This window comes from Malaclemys terrapin, chromosome 2 (assembly GCF_027887155.1).
Source record: "Malaclemys terrapin pileata isolate rMalTer1 chromosome 2, rMalTer1.hap1, whole genome shotgun sequence".
Taxonomy (NCBI): domain Eukaryota; kingdom Metazoa; phylum Chordata; order Testudines; family Emydidae; genus Malaclemys; species Malaclemys terrapin.
Window position 1 is genome coordinate 149,373,748 of NC_071506.1, and position 20,819 is coordinate 149,394,566.

The window sequence follows — 20,819 nt, forward strand, 5'->3', positions numbered from 1 at the left end:
AGGCATGTTTGATCACATGACTTGACATTAATCCATCCACCTCAGCACATATTCTAACATTCTAAAACCCTGAGCTGTTTCAGTAAGCAACCATTTAAAAAAAAATCTTTCCATTTGATTCCCTGCTCATCTCCTTAAACAAAAAAACACTACCGCCACCACAACAACAAAACAAATACCAGCCCATATTCCAGAATGGGAAAAATTGAATCCTGGAACAATAAGAGCTTTTATGCATAAAATTAGCAGAATTTCAAGTCTAATCCCTTATGATTTTGTATATTGAGAAAAAGGAATTTTATACTATTGGAAAGAGAATACTTCTAGCTTTTCAGTGCCAGACACAGCACTTGGTTCTAGGCTTGGAAGATGCTGAGATATTAGACTATGAAGTCATGACTTTTTTTGTATAGAATAACTTTTTAAAATCATTTGTGAGGTATTTTAATTGTATTATATATTTTTCTTTTCTTTTGAGTCCTATACATGTAACAAAAGGACCTGGTTTTACAGGTGGAGTGGTAAGATAACGGGGCCCAAAATATCCTAAAACATGTTAAAATAGTTTCTTAAATTATCTGGCATATGTAGAATACCTGATTATGTGCTTTTGTATAGAGCTTTTTTGAATTTCACATATATGGTGGCCATGTCAAGCCATACTGAGGGAATCTTTTGTATGATACCATACCATGATGAAGTCCCCATAAGTCCAACTGTACAGGTTTTGGACATAAAGAAATTAAGTAATACATTTTAGGGACCCTTTCATATGTAATGCACAACTGAATGTGGTGGGACTTCATCTAGCCGGCAGGAAGAAAAGAGGTCATGGCTCTTTTAAAACGCCCCACTGCCATTGGTTATGAGGGAGAACAAAGGGGAACTCACCTGAATGGAGCCAAAGGTGGGAAATGGAAGTGGCCAGAGCAGGTGGGGACACCATGAGCACTGGGAGATAGAGGGTGGGGATGTATTTATATCCCAGGCCCTCCAGATGGAACCCTCTCTCTCATCACATCTCACAGCACCCACCCTCCCACCTACAAGATGAGAGCAGTACTGGGTATTATGCTCTGCTGTAGGCATTGAGGTAATCAACTTTTTCTTTCTGTTCGGGGCTCGGAAGGAATATTTCCCTCACCACTAAACTGTCTAAGTGGTGGTCGGCTTTTTATGCCTTCCTTAAAGCAGACCAGGGACCAAGTGGGAGATGTAACAAGATGCTGCAGATTAGTAGGTAGCAAACATGGTAAGTGTCCTGTGCGGGTATTCGTTACAGAGTGGATTCATTTCCTGATAAACAGTAATTGGAAGAGGATTTAGGGGAAGGCATCCTCTAAAGAATCTGGGGAGCAGGAGTTGGGGCTCCTAACATCTGGTATGCTGGTGAGATAACCCTCAACTGTCATATATAATGTTAGAGAAACAAGGCGGGAGAGGTAATATCTTTTATTGGACCAACTGCTGTTGGTGAGAGAGGCAAGCTTTCGAGCTCATGCAGAGCTCTTCTTCAGGTCTGTGTAAGTTGAAAAGCTCGTCTCTCACCAACAGCAGTGGAGCCAAGAACAGGCATTACCTTTCCCCACTTGTCTCTCTAATATCCTGGGACCAACAAGGCCACAACAACACTGTGTACATAATGTTGTAATTTTAAGATGGGGTTTTCAAAACTGTTCAGTCCTAACTCTAATTTTTTTTCAAAATCAACACACTCATGGGAAACATTTCAAACCAAAGGCAAACTTCAGTTTCTGATGGAAATATTTTACCAGCTCTAGTCCGGAGAGAGAGAGAGCGAGAAATCAGTCAACAGAGTGCAGGTGAAGCAGTCAAAAGTGTATGAGAAATGCAGTTTATCACAAAATTATGTAATTGTTTATCTGTTTGTCACCACCACATATGTGCTTTTGTGTGTACATATGTGTAGCACTCTATCCTCGGACAAGGAATGAAAGAGGTCTGTGACAAGAGCATTCAAAGAATATGAACGAGTTGCCTAGATTTAGATGTATAAACTCATCTGTTAAAATCAATCATTCAGCTGAATTCAAATTTAGGGTCAGTTTGCATTTAGGAAGGGGAGTGACTTTAGGGTTCAGGAATTGGGCTGCACATCTCCCTGCTGGTGAAGCATACCTATTCCTCATTTCCATGCTGGCACTGGTTCCAGGGGAATTCATTAAAGCCCTGCTCCCACACTAAGCAGTAACCACGCTATGATAATGATTTCCAGCAATGCTAGGAGAACTTTTACACATCATCTTATTTAATTATTTATTTTAATTTTAATTCACTATGACAATCTCTTGAGATACGCAACTCATTTTCATGAGGGCTCCCAGGAGACAGCAATCAAACAAGTCTACTCTGCAGTACCATATATCGTTATAGCACAAAAACAGAGCAGGACACTCAATCTAAAATTGCAGACAACAGCATTGAGCAGTAAGCATCTTAGGGCATCAGCTTAACCAACAATTTAGAGGAATTTAAAAGATTCAGTCCTATCTTTTTGTTTCAGTCCCTCACAATTAAAGTAACTACAAGTTTATTCTGTATTTTCTTCCAATTATGTTAACCATTCAGTCTCTTCCTGTCTTTATGATTTCATCACCAACAAGCTAGACTTTGCCATGAATATGTAAAGGGGATCTGCAATGGATTGTTTGTTTTTTAAAGCGGGGGTGAGCTCTCAGACTTTAATTGAAGGAATGTGGGAGATGAATCTTTATCAGTGAGATCTTTTCTCTGGAATGTTAATTAAGTATTGAATTTTTTAAAGTTTTCACTAAAACCCCTAAGTATTTTAAATAGTCTCACTAAAAATTCCTACGTCTTTCAATGGTTAAGGTTTTAGTCTCTGATGTCATAATGTAAATATTTCTCTGGTCATCCTACAGTAGATCAAGGTAGTCAAGAACTGGAATTTTAACATAAAAACCTAGCAGCAACCGTCCTTCCATCTTTTTATTATTATTAAAAATAATAATAATAAAAAAAAAAAACTTTCAGAACTTAGTCATACATAGTAAAGGAAGAGGAAACACCACCCAGATACATCCTTTTGCAGGTCATATTTACTAGATAATTTCCAGACGCAGGGTGGATAAAAATGATGATTTTTTAAAAATAAATTTTGTAATTTAAATTGGATTTTTTAATTTAAATTAGATATGGGGGGTTATAAATAAGCCAATTTAAAATTAAATTTGAAATTATGACAACCTGTAGTAAAGCTTCAATTTACTATGATCTATTTAAATAATTTAAATTATATGCCTGTAGTACACGCTTCCATCAATTTTAAAGAAGATCAAACCATTGAACTGGTGGAGGGCGTTGGCTAAGCACCTGGAACCAGGTTTAGTTAAAGTGCTGAATGAACATTTGATAACAGTAGCCTCTCTGTAGGTACAGTTTATTCAACTAGTTTAGTTCAATGACTAGTTTACTAAAAGTTGAAAAACTACTGAGAATAAAAACCAACAACAACAACAACCCCCCAGAAAAGGTGGTTTTCCTCTTTTATAAACACAAACTAGATGTGAGAGGATGAGAGCTATTATTTCTAAAATCTTGAAGAACATGGTGACCAGAAATGGTCCGTTCCAATCAGTAACTACAGATCATACTTCCTTTGTTTCATAAATCTTTTTTTTTTTGAATGCAAAACTTATTTTGATATTTTTTTCTTATGTAGCCAGCAGAGATGGGTTTATTTAACTAATTGCAAACAACGTTTTAAAATGCTGGTTTTACTTATTTTTAATTTGAATTTTTATCCCAATAGAGCTTGACACAGATCATAAGTAAAAATGTAATCATTTAGTAAATAAGAAGTGCATCAGTCACTATTTTATAACATAAAAATGTAGAAACTAAGAATCTGAATAATTTTAAATTAAGCTATATAGTCACTTAAAAATAAATGAGCAAGCAGTGCTTTCCACAAAACCAAATCACAAATTTCCACAGAAAAGGCAAGTTGGGTAATAATGAGTTCAGATAAATTTTGTATACTGCTTAACTGCTCCATTGAGAAAAAAATTCACTGTATATTGTTTTTTAAAGGGTTTCTGGGTTTTTTTGCTCTTCATTTTTTTGTGCTGTGTATAATGCCTGATGGGCTGTTCCCTTGAATCCTCCAAAATGGAAGTGAGGGAAGAAAAGAGTAATCTTTAAAAAGATAAAAAGTGTGGCATTTTTGTTTTGTAAAGTACTATTTAACTTTCATTTAATTCATATGTATTTATATTGGAATGTATCAATACCTAATTTATTGTAATAGTTTTTCATAAGTAAGTGAATTGTTAGGAAGAAATCTCATGCTTCAGGGCATAAACTAATTTCCTGCTGGGATGAGAAAGGAATGCTTTCTCCTAAGTGCAGAAGGATGGTCAGGGGCTAGGCACAGAAGTATGTGCCAGGAATCCTGTATTCTGTCTCTAACTCTGTCACAGACTTCCTACACTATCTGGTTGTGGCAAATCCCTCAAATTGTCCTTGATTCATTTCCCTGTTTGTAAAATGGGGATGATATTTACTGCACAGGGGCGTTGTTTAGAACTTAATTCATCAGTGTTAGAAAAACACCTTGTAAGGCAAATGTTTTAGTAATAGAGTATTAAAGATGGCTCGGTACATTGCTATTTTTGTTCATCATGTCATTTACCACTGCCGGAGCTGAGATGAGGTACAGGGGACCAATGGTTTGATCCAGTGTAGCAAATCCTCTGTGAGTCTTCCAGACAGAGAGAATGAAAGTGGCATCAAGATAAACTTTAAAGTCTATACAGATCTTTTCTCTTGGGTGGAAAATACTGTATTATTACCCTCATCCAACTGCCCACTGTTCCAAACTACTTGCTTGCAATGGAAAATATGTCTCTCTTGTGGGTAATTCTACCTGTTAATTAGCACCAAAAGTTTAGGCAGGCATTTGCTCTGTGCTCTGATGACATCTGATGAACTGTATTTGGACTCAGTACAAATACTGAAAAAAGAGTAGCTAGTATTCTGCTGGGGATATTCCTGTGAAATGTGTGGATAGAAAGACAAAGAAATCCATAAACCATAAGAATTGGTGAACTTCTGCTCCTATATGTCCCCTCTGATTTCTAATTTCTTGTCTTACTGTTTTCTAAAGTTTCCATCCTCCCCTCTCCCCCCCGGGACATTTAGGTAGTAAAGATTTCTTCTGACTCTGTCAGTGTGTGTGTTCAGGTTACTACTGTATTCCCTTCTACTGTCATATTAAATGGTTAAACAATACAGCAAAAAGGACAGAGGTGTGGTTATCATAAGATAAACAGTCCCATTGGTGTGAGGGAAAATAGTATGTTCCATATAGAAGTTGCTTTATTATATCTGTAAAAACAAACAAAAAACAACAAAGATGTGTTTTTCTCCCCATCAGGAACATTGTGTTCTTTTACCTCAAAAATATTTCAATATCAATGACTCAGAAACATCTTCTGGCAAAAAGGGAAGGATGGGGGAAGCAACCCACTGTTACACAAGTAAAATTATCTGTGATGTTTATCGATAACATTATGACAGGGGAGAGGAGCAATAGAAAACAGATAACTTTCATATGAATACACAAAAAACTGAAGTGAATCTCATCTTTAAAATAGATTCCGTAATAGCTAATTTACCTAATTACAAGCTTGCTCCATATCTATTGGAGGGCAGTTTTAATTCTAACTCTGCGGTGAATGTTTGTACATATGATTTCAGACTTTGGGTATAGTCAGTGTCTGACATCTGCAGAGATTATATGTTGCTACAGAATTCTGGTAATAGAACAAACTCCTTGTCAAGGAGAACATTAGCCTTTCATTGGATCCTGAGAAGATTCGGGGGGACTTTTTATTTTCTATTTCCACCCCCCCACCATTACATTTTAAAGACTGATCTTTTATCTAAGGCTAATTTTCCTTTTTTAAGGTGGGGGAGAAAAGGGACTTTTATTACTGGGAAACAAGTGCCTATCTTATACAGTTTGAAGCCATGCTGATGTTTCAGACCAACAATGCTCACTTTTTAATTTGCTTTATGTACATATTTCCGGAATGCTCCAGATAATCCTGGAGACTGAAGCCCTCTATGCAGCCACATAGGAGGTAAAACACAGGCACTATCAGTTTATGATTTGGTCACACAGTTCTGACAACTTGCCTCAGTTCTAACCAGGAGTCTCCACACTCATTCTTCTTTTGCCTTTTTGTTTTAAACTACCAGTAGCCATGACGGTGGTTTTCATAATGTTGGACCTCTGTCCAGTTCAAAGTTCATGGAGACCAAGAATTCATTTCACATAAACTGCCAAACACTATCAATCAGGTAGCAGTGGTTTTTGATTAGTACCAACTTGGACCGATGCTGTCACCCTGAACCAGTAGGTGAAAGCCCCAATCTCATACTACCAGAGTCCCTTGAGTCATCCAGTCCTTACATTGCACATATTTTATTCACTTTTAAAGAGCCATGCTAACTTTTAAGGTGCTTTCATAAAAACAATCAGAAAACACTTCCACAAAAGGTTGAAAATAAATGTTGATTGGTGTAGGACCCTTTGACAGAACCAATTAGCACAGCAGTGGGTACATCACCTTTTGAGGTTGAAAAGCTGTAATTACTGTTTTTAGTGATGTGTAAGTGGTTTTCATTTTTTCCCCTTCTATTAGGTATAAAATGGTTGGCTGTGGCAGTCTATTGTGAAGACCTCGGAACAAATACCAGAAATTTCTCCACTCAGTTCTTCATGATGTAAATGCAGTGTGACCTTTCCCCAATGGGCAGTTAAACCATGGACATACTAAAAAAAAAACATTTTGGACTGTTTTTCTAAACCAGGCTTCACCTTCCCTCTCGGGAACCTATTAAGGGATTACATCTGAAAAGAAAAGCAAAAGAGAGAAGGAAACATTGAACTGGAAAGTTATCCTACAATGAGAATTATGAGCACATCTTGTATCTGCCCAGTCCTAGTTTGTCTCTGTTTTGTGCAGAGGTGTTATGGAGCTGCTCATCATGGCTCCATCAAGGTGACCAGAAATCAAACCAAACACATAGAAGGTGAAACAGAAGTGCACCATCGTCCCAAGCGTGGATGGGTATGGAACCAGTTCTTTGTTTTAGAAGAACACCTGGGACCAGATCCCCAGTACGTGGGAAAGGTAAGGTCTTATTTCTTTTCTGTAAAGGGGAACAGGGACATTCGGAGAGGAACATATTTTTCTAGATGCCAACCTAGTTGATATCTCCTGTAGAGTTGGAAGCACCTCAGAAATCAATGATGTTACAGACATTCACAAATTATTTGCCCATTATCCCTATTTATTTACAATAATAATCATGATGAGTAAAAAAGATGACATAACTATAACATTCACTATACTGCATCATCCTTAGTGTTTTATGTTAAAAAGACAATCAAGGGCTGCTGGAGCAACTGCTGCAGTTCACACTCCTCAGTGAGATTCTGTACTATCCCAAATGCAACATGTTCAATATACCATTACACATAGATGCTGACTACTTCAGAACGAGTTGCAAATCTTCCCTGAGAAATGCTTTAGGGATAAGAGTTGTCCATCAAGGTGTAGGCCAACTTTGAGATCCATGTGAAGAAGCACCATTCTGGAGTGAGTTTCATTGGGACTCTTCCTCTATCAGAGGGTACATGATATGCTTCCCTCCACAGCTGGCCATGTATGTATCTGGAGGGTAATGGCACCATATCTACCACATCCATTTAGGGTGCAACTTTAAAGTGGTAGGAGCCCAAGGAGAGTGCAAGGACTACATTTATGTCTGGCTTTTATGCAGTGAGTTCAGGGGAAAGGTCCTTATACTTTCCCACCACCCTTACGCTCCAACCAAAAACTGGCTCCCAGCATGTAATGTTGTCTGTATGAGATAATCCATGCTAAAAAAAAGGCATTGCAAGAACATGAAGGCTGCAAAGTGTCTTTTCCTGACTTCTGAGAGCCTCCAAGTTACAGGCAGTCTAAACACTGTTCTCTTCTACACATTATGACACAGCCTTTCATTAAATCATTTTAGTTTTTCCTTAGGACCCCCACCTCATTCATTGCTCAGGATGGACGGTGCTCAGGAAATGAGGCAGCTATTCATTTCCCCCCCACCATCTTCCACATTCAATGTGTGGCCTCATGCCTCATTTGCTGCACTCAGTTCAAACTCTGCACCGAATAAGGATATTATTTTTCCTTCTTTCTTCATAGGGTTCTCTTTGATGCTAACCATTTTAGTATCTTAGTGCCTCACAAAAGTTAGTGAATTTATCTTTGCAGCAACTTCCTTACAATGGGAGGTATCCAATATTCCATTTTACATTTGGCAGTAGTTCTGATAATATTCTAATTTAGTGTAGAAATTGACCAATATTATCTTAGGTAACTTTATTTATTATTATTTTTATTCAAAAAGGGAAATTTGGCCAGTAGAGACTAAAATAATACGACAGTAGTAATCAACAGAATTTAAATCATGGTTGCTGTGTTATAGTGTCTCTTCATTTTGAGAGAGAGGTTTCTGAACTGCTGTAATATCTATGGTAATTTTATCTACATTATCTAGGTTTCATTTGATGTGCCTTTAATTTGACAAGAGATTTTCCTACCAGGACCCTAGATTTATGAAGGAGTACATGAGTGGGTGTGTCTCTGTAATTCTAGGCATCTGTTCAATGTCACTGACCTGCCAATGCTGTAAATTATTAATCCAGTCATGTATTCTGCCTCATTGGTGTTAGTGTTAGATACATGCCCTTTCACATTTTTCATGCCCACTTTAGGAATAACATCACAAGAGGAGAATCATTATGTAAAATGCTGTTATAATGTTGCAGTCATTGTCACTGTAATGTACACTAAGGACTAGAATAGGTCTCTAATCAAAATGGTGAGGTAGCTCATCCTAATTATGAGGATGGATTGATTTTTTGTATTGACTGTGTATTGTACAGCATGTGCTCAGACACATAGGCCTTAATTTATACATACTCATCTAGTCTGACCTCGTACACATTGCAGGCCACGGAACCTCACCCACCCATTCCTATAATAGACCCATAATCACTTGATGAGTTATTGAAGTCCTCAACTCATGATTTAAAAACCTCAGGTTACAGAGACTCCAACTTTTACACTAGTTTAAACCTGCAATTGACCCATGCCCGATGCTGCAGAGAAAGGCGAAAAAGGGTCTCTGCCAATCTGACCTGGGGGGGAATTCTTTCACAATCCCAAATATGGCAATCAGTTAGATACTGAGCATGTGGGCAAGACCCACCAGCCAGGCACCTGGGAAAGAATGTCTTTAGTAAGTCAGAGCCCTCCCCATCTAGTGTCACATTACTGGCTGTTGGGGATATCTGCTACCAGCAGTTGCAGATTGGCTACATGCCATTGTAGGCAGTCTTATTATACCACCCACTCCATAAACTCATCAAGCACAATCATGAAGCCAGTTAGGTTGTTTACCCCCACTAATCCTCTTGGAAGGCTTTTCATTCCTCTGATGGTTAGAAACCTTCCTTTAATTTCAAGCCTAAGCTTGTTGATGGCCAGTTTATATCCATTGGTTTTTGTGTCCATATTAGCACTTAACTTAAATAACTCCTCTCCCTGCCTGGTATTTATCCCTCTGGCGTATTTATAGAGAGCAATAATATCTCCCCTCAGCCTTCTTTTGCTTAGACTAAACAAGCTAAACACTTAGAGTCTCCTTTCCTAAGGTAGGTTTTCCATTCCTCTAATCATCCTAGTAGTCCTTCTTTGCATCTGTTCCACTCTGAATTCATCTTAAACATGGGAGACAAGAACTGCACACAGCAATCCAGATGAGGTCTCACCAGTGCCTTCTATAGTGGTACTAACACTTCCCTATCTCTACTGGAAATACTTCGCCTCATGCATCCTAGGATTGCATTAGCCTTTTTCACAGCCGCATTACATTGGTGGCTCACCGTCACCCTGTGATTAACTAATACTCCCAGGTCTTTTTCCTCTGTCACTTCCTACGGATAAATCCCCATTTTATAGCAAAAATTCTTGTTCTTCCCTAAGTGCATGACTTTGCACTATCTAGGGTGCCTCAATATCCAGGCCACTTCCCCCTAGTGGCTACTGGAGATGGGAGAGTGGGCCCGGTCTCGCCCACTACTCTGGATCCCAGCCCATGGACCCTGTAGAGTGCCGGTGTCTGCTGTGTCCCTTTAACAATGTTGCACGGCTTCTCTAATTCCCTGGGCCACTTCCCCACAGCATCTTCACCCTTACCTCAAGGCCTTGTCCTAATGGAGTCCTAGCAACCAACTCATGGCTCCTTCTCACTCTCCCCAGCTTCTGGCTGCGCTGCCCTGTCTGGGGTTCTGTAGTTACATCAGCCAGCCAGAAACCATCCACATTCCTACAGCTCTAGCAAGGAACTGAACTCCCTCTTCCCTGCAGCTCTTCTTATACTAGGCAGCTGGGCCCTGATTGGCTGTGTCCCACACAGCCACTCTAGGCAGCTTGGAAGACCCTCTCAACTTCCCTTTTTTGGGGCACGGGGTGGCAGGGCCATGAGGCCTCCGGCAGGGAGCCTCAGAGGATCTGGTATACCCTGTCACTTAGGTACTATATTAGCAATCCTCCATTCATAGGATATAACCCCCTAATTTACAGATTCATTAAAAATCCTTGCTATTGTTATTTTTAAATTTCATATTCCAGTTCTTTAATATTCTTGGATGGAGATATCTGGGTGCCCTGATTTAGTTACATTAACCTGTTGATTATGACTTTGACATTGTATGTGGTAATTTCTACTTCCATATTCTTATTTCCATTAGCCATCCTGCCACTACCCCTAAGGTTTTCATTGCCCTTATTAAAAACTGAGACAAAGTATTTGTTTAGATGTTGGCCCATGTCTAGATTATCTTTAATCTCCACCCCATCCTCAGCATTTAGTGGTCCCACGTCTTCTTACCTTGCTTTCTTTTTATTTATATATACTCGATCATAAGCCGGTTCCTTTATAAGCTGACCCCCCCAAGATGGATAAGTAAAAATGGAAAATTTTTATAACCTGTTCATAAGTCGACCCTATAATTCAGGGGTCAGCAAACTTTGGCTCCCAGGCCATCAGGATAAGCTGCTGGTGGGCCGAGATGGTTTGTTTACCTCGAGCGTCCACAGGCATGGAGGTAAACCTAAGTAAACAAAGTGTCCCGGCGTGCCAGCTGCTTACCCTGACGGGCCAGGACAGCAACTGGTGGGGAAATTTTTTGCGGGGGGAGAAGCTGGGAGTCAGGGAAGTGACCCCTGTGACCACCCCCCACATGACCCCACCCCCAGCCTGGGACCCCCACACTCCCCATCCCCATCCCATCCCAGGGGGAGGATGTCTCTGGCCTGGCTGGAGCTGTTCCGGCAGGCTGGGCAGCGCGGCTGCAGCCTGCTCCGGAGGGCCAGATCGGGAAGCGCGGCCACAGCATGGTCCAGCAGGCTGGGCTGGGCGGCACGGCCGCCAGTGTGCTCCGGCGGGCTGGGCAGCGTGGCCACAGCCTGCTCTGGGGGGTGGGGCTGAGCAAAAGCAGGGCTGCAGCCTGTCAGCCTTGGAGCTGTAGCTGCTTTGGAGGCTGGGGAAGAGCAGCGTGGCCAGAAGCAGAGAGAATCTGGCCCCACCTCTTCCCTTCTGGCTCTGCTGGCTGTGCTGCCTCTCCTTGCTTCCTCTGTTGGGGGGAGGGGCAGTGTCCCACCTCTTCCTCTCTGTACCTGTTCATAAGCTGACCCCCTTCTCTGGTGCTTCCCTTTTTTACTAAAAAAATTCGGCTTATGAACGAGTATAACTATAGTACCTTTTACTATTGGTTATAATCTCCTTTGCAAGGCCCAACTCTGCTTAGCTTTTGGCTGTTCTCATTTTCCACCCCTACACTTTCTGACCTTCAACAGGTAGCTTTCCTTGCTGATCCTTCCATTCTTTATAGGCTCTCTGCTTTATCTTAATCACTTGTTTGAGATGCTTGCTCATCCAGCGTGATCAGCGACTCTTCCCTACAATTTCCCCCACACGTCACCCTGCTTGGGATGCAGGCTTCAGATAGTTTCTGCAACTTTGATTTAAAATAATTTCAAGCTGCTTCCACATTCAGATCCTTTAGTTCTTCAGTCCAGTCCACTTCCCTAACTAATCCCATTAATTTTTTAAAGTTTCCCTTTTGAGATCAAGGACCCTAGTTGCAAATCTGTTTTTCTTTATCCTTCCATTTAGTTTAAACTGAATTAGCTCATGATCATTCAACCCAAGGTTGTTTCCTGCAACCCGTTATTCTGTGATGTCCTCACTATTCACCAATACCAAATCTAAAATGGCATCACCTCTTGTTCATTCATGAAATATTTGTCGAAGAGACTGTCAGCCATCACATCCGGGAAAATCTGGGCCAAACTATTATTAGTAGCACTTGTCTTCTAATCTATATCTGAGAAATTAAAGTCTTTCATAATCCCACAATTGCTAGTAGTATTTATTTAATTTAAAACTTTAGAGGTCTCTATCCATATCTAAATCAGATATTGGGGGCCTGTAGCATACCCCAAGCACTATCTTGGGGAAGAAAGCTATCAGAAGTTCCCCCAAGGCGACTTTGACCGAAACAGACAGTTTTATCCATTCCATCACTTCCAATTTCTTTGCAGTCTACCTCATCATTAATATGCAATGCTACTCCACCACCTTTTCCTTTATTTTTGTCTTTCCTGAACAGCATATACCCCTCAATATCTGTACTCCAGTCATGACTACTGTTCCATCATGTTCCTGTTATCCCTAGAATATCTAGTTTCACTTTCTACACCAGTAGTTCTAGGTCCTCCATTTTGTTACCCAGGCTCCTTGCATTGGTGTACAAACAACTTAGTTGTTTCTGTTTGGCTTCCCCCAGATTCATCACTCAATTAGGTACAGTCATTCTACTGCCAGTATTGCCTACCTGACTGTTAGCTTCATTGGTATAGACACTATCTTTCCCCCTTAAACTTTGTTCTCCTACCCATTGTTCTTCCTTTCTCAATTGCTGTATTTCATTTTGATTTTCTTCCTGGTCAGTATTAGAATCAGGCATGGAGATTACATAAGCAACTCCCAACTGTCACCCCTGAGTTCCTAGCTTAAAGCTCTTCTAATCAGTTTTGCCAAACTCTATCCCAGAAGTCTATTTCCCTCCCTACAAGGGTGGAGTCCACCCATGAGAACCAGTCCTCTGTCCATGAATGCCTCCCAGTGGTCTAACATCCCCAAACCCTCCTTATAGCACCACTGTCTAAGCCAGCTGTGAATCATCAAAATCTTGTGGTGTCTTCGTTCTCCTCCTCTAGGAACAGGTACAATCCTACTGAAGATCACCTTAGCCTCCATTTCTTTATGTTTCTTCCCTAGCCTGGCACAGTCTTTCTTGATGTGTTCCAGCAAGAATCTATCAGTATAATATTTTCCCATGTGAAGGAAAATCAGTGGACTCTTTTGTGCTCCCATTAGGATCCTCTTCAGCCTTACATCTTCAGGTCCATGTTCCATACCTTAACTCCCAGCAGAGAGCAAACTCTTCTGTTCTCCAGATCAGCTCTGGTTACAGGCCTGTCTATTCTTCTTAGTAGGAAGTAACCAGTCACGTAGACCTTCCTCTTCCTGGGGGATTGGTGGGATTCTCCGGACTTCCTCCTGTTCTTTCTGGCTACAAGTCATCCTGTATCCTCCCAAAACTCCAAACTCTCTCCATTGACTCTTCCCCTCTTCTTGTAGGAATAGCAGCTCTTAACTTCTTCCTTGCCATCCCACCTTCTGTTACTGCCTGCTGTGCCCCTTGTTCATTTTCCAACTCAGCAAACCTCTTCCTGAGCTCTTTCTCCTTCACTAGCTGGTCTTTTCCTGTCCCTGGTTCTCATAGTCACATCTTTCCACTTCCCTCTTTCCTCACCCAGCAGTCTATCCTCGCTATTCTCCAGTCCATCTTACATCTGCGAGTCTTGACATTTCCCTTCAGACTCCTCTTGCTTTCCCTCCATCATGCCCAAATCCCCTTTGAAACTCAACCATAGTTTCCACCTGCACCTCCAAACTTTGGATCTTTTCTTCCATCAGCTCTATAAGGCAGCACTTCATACAAACAAAGCTCTTTCTGGATACTCCCCTTACAAACACCCACTCAAACTCTCCTGTTTCCAGCTCCGTTTGCTGGCTCTTGTGCTGCTGACTGGCTACTTGGCTGCCTTTATAGGACCCCTAATCAGGGCTGTGCAATCAAAGTTTCTGATTCTCTCTCAGGACACTGCTCCCTTCCAGACTTTGCAAACTGAAAACACACACACAAACTCAATTACTGCCCCTAAGGAATAGGGGTTTGCCTCTTCTCTCCTTCTCCAACAGAACTCCCACTCAAACTCCCATAATTGCAGCTCTGCTGGCTCCTGTGTCACTGATCCTGAATTTTAACACATTATATACCCATTCTTAAAGTGTAATATTTCTATTCTCCTAGAAACATGTTGCTAGGAGACTGGAAAATTGTATGAAATTAATCTATATTAGTAACACTCTTAAGGTTTTTATAGGAACATGGAACATAACAAAATACAGCCCTTCACTAAATGGGATTATGATAAGAATGAGAAATGGTCCTATTGTACATGACTCTCTCTGATGTTAAGATTATTATTAACATTGCCTCGCTAATGTGGTACTTGGGGGTCATATGTAAAATAGTGGAGTATATATTTCTGGTACATGCAGAATCAGTCACTACGTTAAAAAGGAAAATTATGGTTGATCTGGGGAAGTTTTCCTGAAAACTTCCAAGAGAACCAGAATATCTAACCTAATACCTGTCCTTGCGAGATGTCCAGCATATATACATGCAATAAAGAAATTCCATTATATGGAGGTATTTTCTTGATAGCGACAAAATGCTCCATCCTTCATGAGCGTTCAATGAGTCAAAGGCTCATGAGGACTCTTACCTCTGAGTGGGCACTTTACATGATAAGGTAAAGCTCTACATTCTCCATGGAGTCTTGAGCACTGGATGAAGCAGGGCTCACATATGCAGAATGTCCTGGGAAGGAATTGCGTACAATCCTTCTATGCAGTGCACTACTCTCATAAAATGGGAGAGTCCCAAGAGGAGAGCCACAAAGAAGTTGGCACTGCTTGCTGCATCATCTCCTCACTTGCAATAGTTCACACTGGGTGTATTTTCCACACATAAAGGAAAAAAAAAAACTATGTACTTTCAGTGTAGCTGGCTTTTTATGTTAAACTAAGGAAACACAACAAATAGAAAACTTGATGAGAGTGATGGAAAAATCAGAGCTCATCTTGCAGTCCATAAGATCCTCAGACATCCCTGCCTCTGACAGACAGGTACTTATACTCCTGGTATGTTTAAAAGTGCACTGCATAGGAAACAGAATCATAGCTCACATCCTCAACATTCCTCACCTTGGAGACACAACTAAGGTGCATTGTGATGGCGGGGTGGCAATAAAATCTGACTCTTGAGTGAGTTATGCTGCTAAGGAAAATAGTATAGGGACATAGGCATGGGTTCCATGAAGTTGGAATCTGATATCTCTGATGGTGATCCTTAGGTTCTGTGAGTTTTTAAGGGTACACCCCTCATAAGCAGTTGCAAAAATCTTCCCACAATGGGGGAGTGAGTCTGGGAGTATTTTAGCCTTTTCTTATTTTTATTTTTTTACTCTACTCTGTAAAATACTTTGACACACTATTTATGATGACATTATAGCAAAGCATACCAAATGGAATTATATGACTCTCAGTTAAAGGGAGTTCAAGTGAGATAGTATGAGAGGAGGATCAGATTTAAGAAAATTATAACATTTCCACTGCCATGGTAAAATATTGCACTGCAAATTAGCCATATAGAGAAAGAGATTCCCCATTATCATGCAGAATTTTCAAGATAATTCCTTGGAAGTTTTATTCCCTGAAGACTGAAGATACAGTATATTAAACTTGCATGCAGTGCTGTAGCCAGGTTGGTCCCAATATATTAGACAGACAAGGTGGTTGAGGAAATATCTTTCATTGGACCAACTTCAGTCCAAGCTTAAACAGACCTAAAGAAGAGCTCTGTGTAAATTGAAAGCTTGTGTCTCTCACCACCAGTTGGTTCAATAAAATATATTACCTCACCCACCTAGTCTCTGTATATTATACTTGTCATTCATACTTACTGAAAAAGACAATGTGATGACATGATGCTGAAAGAGATTAGTTCTAACACATAGCAATATTGAGTTAGTATTTTTCTGATAATATCAAGAAAATTGCAACTTTGTCTTAATGTTAGTAAGGAGAGAAACTGAAAATATAGAGCTTAAATCAAATGCTAAGGAGGGAAACACGAGTTGTTTTCACTAAATCACATGTATAAAATGCATTGTATTGAACCTTACTAATGAGCTCATATGTAATAAATAATATAACTAGAGTTTGAGCATTTTCATATGATAAATTAGTAGATTGAATTACATTTATTTTAATAACTTGAAACAATGTTCTTACTTGATAAAGAAAATTAAATGAAAAATGTACGTGCCTCAATCTCGCTGAAGATTTTGCACATGGTTTGTTAGCTGTCTTCATGCTTTTATAAAAATGAGTGCAAGTGGCATAATCAACAGCTAGAAAAAAATATGTGCTTTGTTTTATGCCTTTTAAAATTGCTAGTTTCACAAATAATAAATTCAGATAAAATTATTTTTCCAGGATTTATTGTTGGTGAAAAATGATGATGGCAATAGTAATGTAGCTACATGCACATGAAAGAACAGCTTGTTCCTTTCCTACACTGACCTCGGGTACTTCCAAAAAGTTGTGATTTAAATGTGACTTGCAATCAAATCCTTTATAATGTAGGAAAATGGCCCGCAAGTCTGTTCTTAAAAACAGATAAAAGTAATTATATATTTAATTTCTCCTAGTTTTTTACACTAAAAATTCATGTGTTGTCTACCCTGTTTTGTTTTGTTTTGTTTTTCTGGATGACTAGAGAAGTAGCAGGTTTTGAGACCATAGATACCCTGGATGGAAAACCTGATTGATTGAGAGAGGAAGTGATTTTTATTCAGACTGTTTAAAGAAGTGTGTGTGTAAAACAATTGGAAGAGAGATTTGTTCTTAAAGTTTCACTACAACAACTCCTTCAATTAAGGGTTGAGAGAACTAAGCTACCTTTCTGGGTCCTTCAAGGGAGCCCTCCAGCAAAACAGCAAAGATAACATGTAAAATTCCTGATACTATTCTTCTTCTTCAAGAATACAAAGTAAAAGTTTCTCATCTTTAGTACATTATAAAGAAGCACAGAAAAAGCACAAACCTTTTCAGGTCATTTGTAGGAAAATTTTCTATTTTATTGTGTTTTTTTCTGCTTTTCTAGTGTCTGAGGCTGCTTAGGAGCTTGTTCTTGCCACCCTCACTCATGATGAATATTCAGTAGAATATTGTTTTTGTCAAAAGGCTTTATCCAGTTTGTTAGCCTCATCCTGTAAACCGTCAGATTGCTGCAGTGAGACTATCATTTCAATTAAATGTTCAAATCAATTTTATCAGGGTGAACTCATCTTCCTTGAGATTATTTTTAATATTGAAAAGTCAGGACAAGACTCAGCTTTCTCCTTGCTGTTACTTCTTGCCCTTTCACCCCATATCCACACAGGCCAGTATCTGTAGCACAATAACTTTTAAAACATTTTCTGCACTAAGTTGAAACATTGATCAAGTCAAGACTTTTAAGTGCACGGGGCCACTCATTCCTTAAACTAGCCACTTTCAATTTAAGGAAGGCCAGATCCAGGCCCTTGTTACCTGCGTTCTGAAAGTAAGGAATATCTCATTAGGAGGATAAAACGAAGGCAACCGCCTTTGTGTGGAACACTAGAGAGATGGTTGGAAATACTATTACTACATAACAAATAGATCTTGTAAATATCAAATATTCTTAGGGGGAAGTAAAACATGTATGGGAGATTATAAGCTTAAATAAAACTTATAAAGAAATCAAACATATTACATGAAATACTAAAACTGCAATATATCACACAATCTTTTGAAAGCAGCCATTGGCTTTTAACATGATATACTTCCCCAGGCCAGGGGCCAAAGCCGAAGCCCAAGGGCCTCAGCCCCAGGCAAGGGGCCTGTAACCTGAACCCGCTGCCCATGGCTGAAGTCCTCGGGCTTGGGCTTTGGCTCAGGCCCCAGCAAGTCTAAGCCAGCCCTGACGACACTATTAAAATGGTGACACCATTAAAAAGGGTACATGCACAGTTTTAATTACAATAAAAAGTTGTTGGAAAATAAGGAATAAAGCTGTAGATGTGTTGCCTGAACCTTTTTGAGGTTAATAATGTTGGATTAATGGCAAATTGATCTGACAGTGATGATGTTCTTCCCCTAGAATCAGGCTACACAGAATTCACTTTATGGAGCTCAGTATCTTGTGGGAAGTCTCAGAGTGGATGACAAGGACACTCGCACTGAGAGCAAAATAAAGCCTTAGATACCTTTATGAAAATAATGGATAAAGCTAGGAAAGATCCAAGCTACATAACCCCAATCCTGTATTATCATTCTCTTGTTATCTGTGTTATCATTCTATGCATAAGTTCTTAGTATTGCATACTCATACCCTTAGTTGAGGACCTGGTGGTAAGAGACAAAAGGACCAGCCCTGTAACTGGCATTCCACATTTGATTTAAGTGCTATATTTTCAGTTTCTCTCCTTACTAACATTAAGACAAGAAAGTTGCAATTTTCTTAATATTATCAGGAAAATACTAATTCAGTATTGCTATGTGTTAGAACTAATCTCTTTCAGCATCATGTCATCACATTGTCTTTTTCAGGAAGTATGAATGACGAGTATACTATATAAGAGACAAGGTGGGTGAGGTAATATATTTTATTGAACCAACTGGTGGTGAGAGACACAAGCTTCCCCAATGAGTTGAAGGGTCAAGTAGTAGAGAAGCAGACAGCAATGGAAAAGGCCCAGGAAAAAACAGCCCCCGATCACATGATGACTGTCCTGTTATAGTGCCTGAACATCATCGGCTCGTGTTCAGTCCTCCATGCCCATATTTAGCCTTTTTACCAATATAAAGCTGAGGTTTACTTATTCTATAGGTTAACATATTGTTATGTGTAACTACCATTTCAGCGCATGATCATACCGTCATCCCTTGCTTAAGCGGATTTGCGGCTGTTACTTCCGTGTTCCTTGCAGTAGCACTTACTGGAACATTCTAACTCTTACCATTGAGCAAGCTCTTCTTAGTTCCCAAAATCTAAAGGGAACTATTGATCTGTGCCAAGGGTTACAGCCTACTTAACCACACTTATGCTAACCTATGCTCCAGCTAATATCTTACAGGATACAGGCCTGTAGGGTTCTTAACTGAATATCATAAAGGCAAGCCAGCGAATAGAATGGGGTGAATATAATGGCCAAGCTTGCCCTCTGGGTTACAGATGAGAAATCCAAGGGTTTAACTCAGTATTATAATTTTTTGCTCCTTCTTTTGGTAGCTGTCCATGATCATACCATAGGTACATATATTCTACTGATTTAAAGTAGCAATAGGGAGATCCAAGATTTACGGACAACTTTATAAACATTTAAGGATAATTTCTAACTATAAAAGCAATTATCAGTCAGAACAATGTGAAATGACTATTTCGGATTTTTTGCTCACCAGCATTTTATTGCCGCTGTGGGAGCTATGGAAGGTTCTTGGTGAGCAGTTAACTTTCATGTATGTCATTTCCCCCTTGTGATCTTGTCAGTTGCAGCTTTCAATAATTCTGAATAGAACACAGAGAAGGGAACTTCTAACCTTATTTAGAGAAGAATGGAGGAGGTGGTGTTTTCATCCAGTTTAGATTTGTGGCTGTAGAGTTACAGCCACAAGCCTAAACTGTGGTCAAGTTGTGTAAGTCAGGAGAGGACAGAGGGCTACCATGGGTTTAAATCACCTTTGCATTCTCTGGTCCTAGGTGCATTTGTCTTTGAGTGTGTTCCTGGGGAAAATTAGGGCATCCTTAGGATTACTTTTTTGTGCAGGCCAACCACATGGAGCTGTTCATGGTAGCTAAGAATTAATTGCCAGGGCCTAGGGTTAACATAAAAATGGCCATTCTGGGCCAGACCAAAGGTCCATCTAGCCCAGTATCCTGTCTACCGACAGTGGCCAATGCCAGGTGCCTCACTTTTTATCCCTTTCTCCAGATCATTTATTTATCAAGCACAATCTTGAAGTAAGTTAGGTTTTTTGCCCCTACTAATCCTCTTGGAAGGCTGTTGCAGAACTTCACTCCTCTGATGGTTAGAATCCTTCCTTTAATTTCAAGCCTAAGCTTGTTGATGGTCAGTTTATATCCATTGGTTCTTGTGTCTATATTGGGTCTTAACTTAAATAACTCCACTCTTTCTCTGGTATTTATCCCTCTGATATATTTATAGAGAGCAATCATATCTCCCCTCAACCTTCTTTTGCTTAGGCTAAACAAGCCAAGCTCTTCAAGTCTCCTTTCCTAAGGTAGGTTTTGCATTCCTCTGATCATCCTAGAAGCCCTTCCCTGCACCTGTTCCAGTCGGAATTAATCTTTCTTAAACATGGGAGTCCAGAACTGCATACAACATTCCAAATGAGATCTCATTAGTGCCTTCTCTAACGGTACTAACACCTCCCTGTCTCTACTTGAAATACCTCAA

General features: G+C 39.9%; 1 protein-coding gene across 3 annotated transcripts in view; it reads left to right on the forward strand.

Moving 5' to 3' along the window:
* Positions 1 to 20,819, forward strand: part of CDH18 (cadherin 18) — a 922,085-nt gene that overhangs the window by 644,491 nt on the left and 256,775 nt on the right. For all 3 annotated transcript variants that reach the window (XM_054020313.1, XM_054020314.1, XM_054020315.1), the window contains one exon: positions 6,693 to 7,184. In XM_054020313.1, the coding sequence (XP_053876288.1) occupies positions 6,957 to 7,184 (228 nt within the window). In that variant the 5' untranslated portion in view covers positions 6,693 to 6,956. The remainder of the gene's footprint in view (positions 1 to 6,692; positions 7,185 to 20,819) is intronic.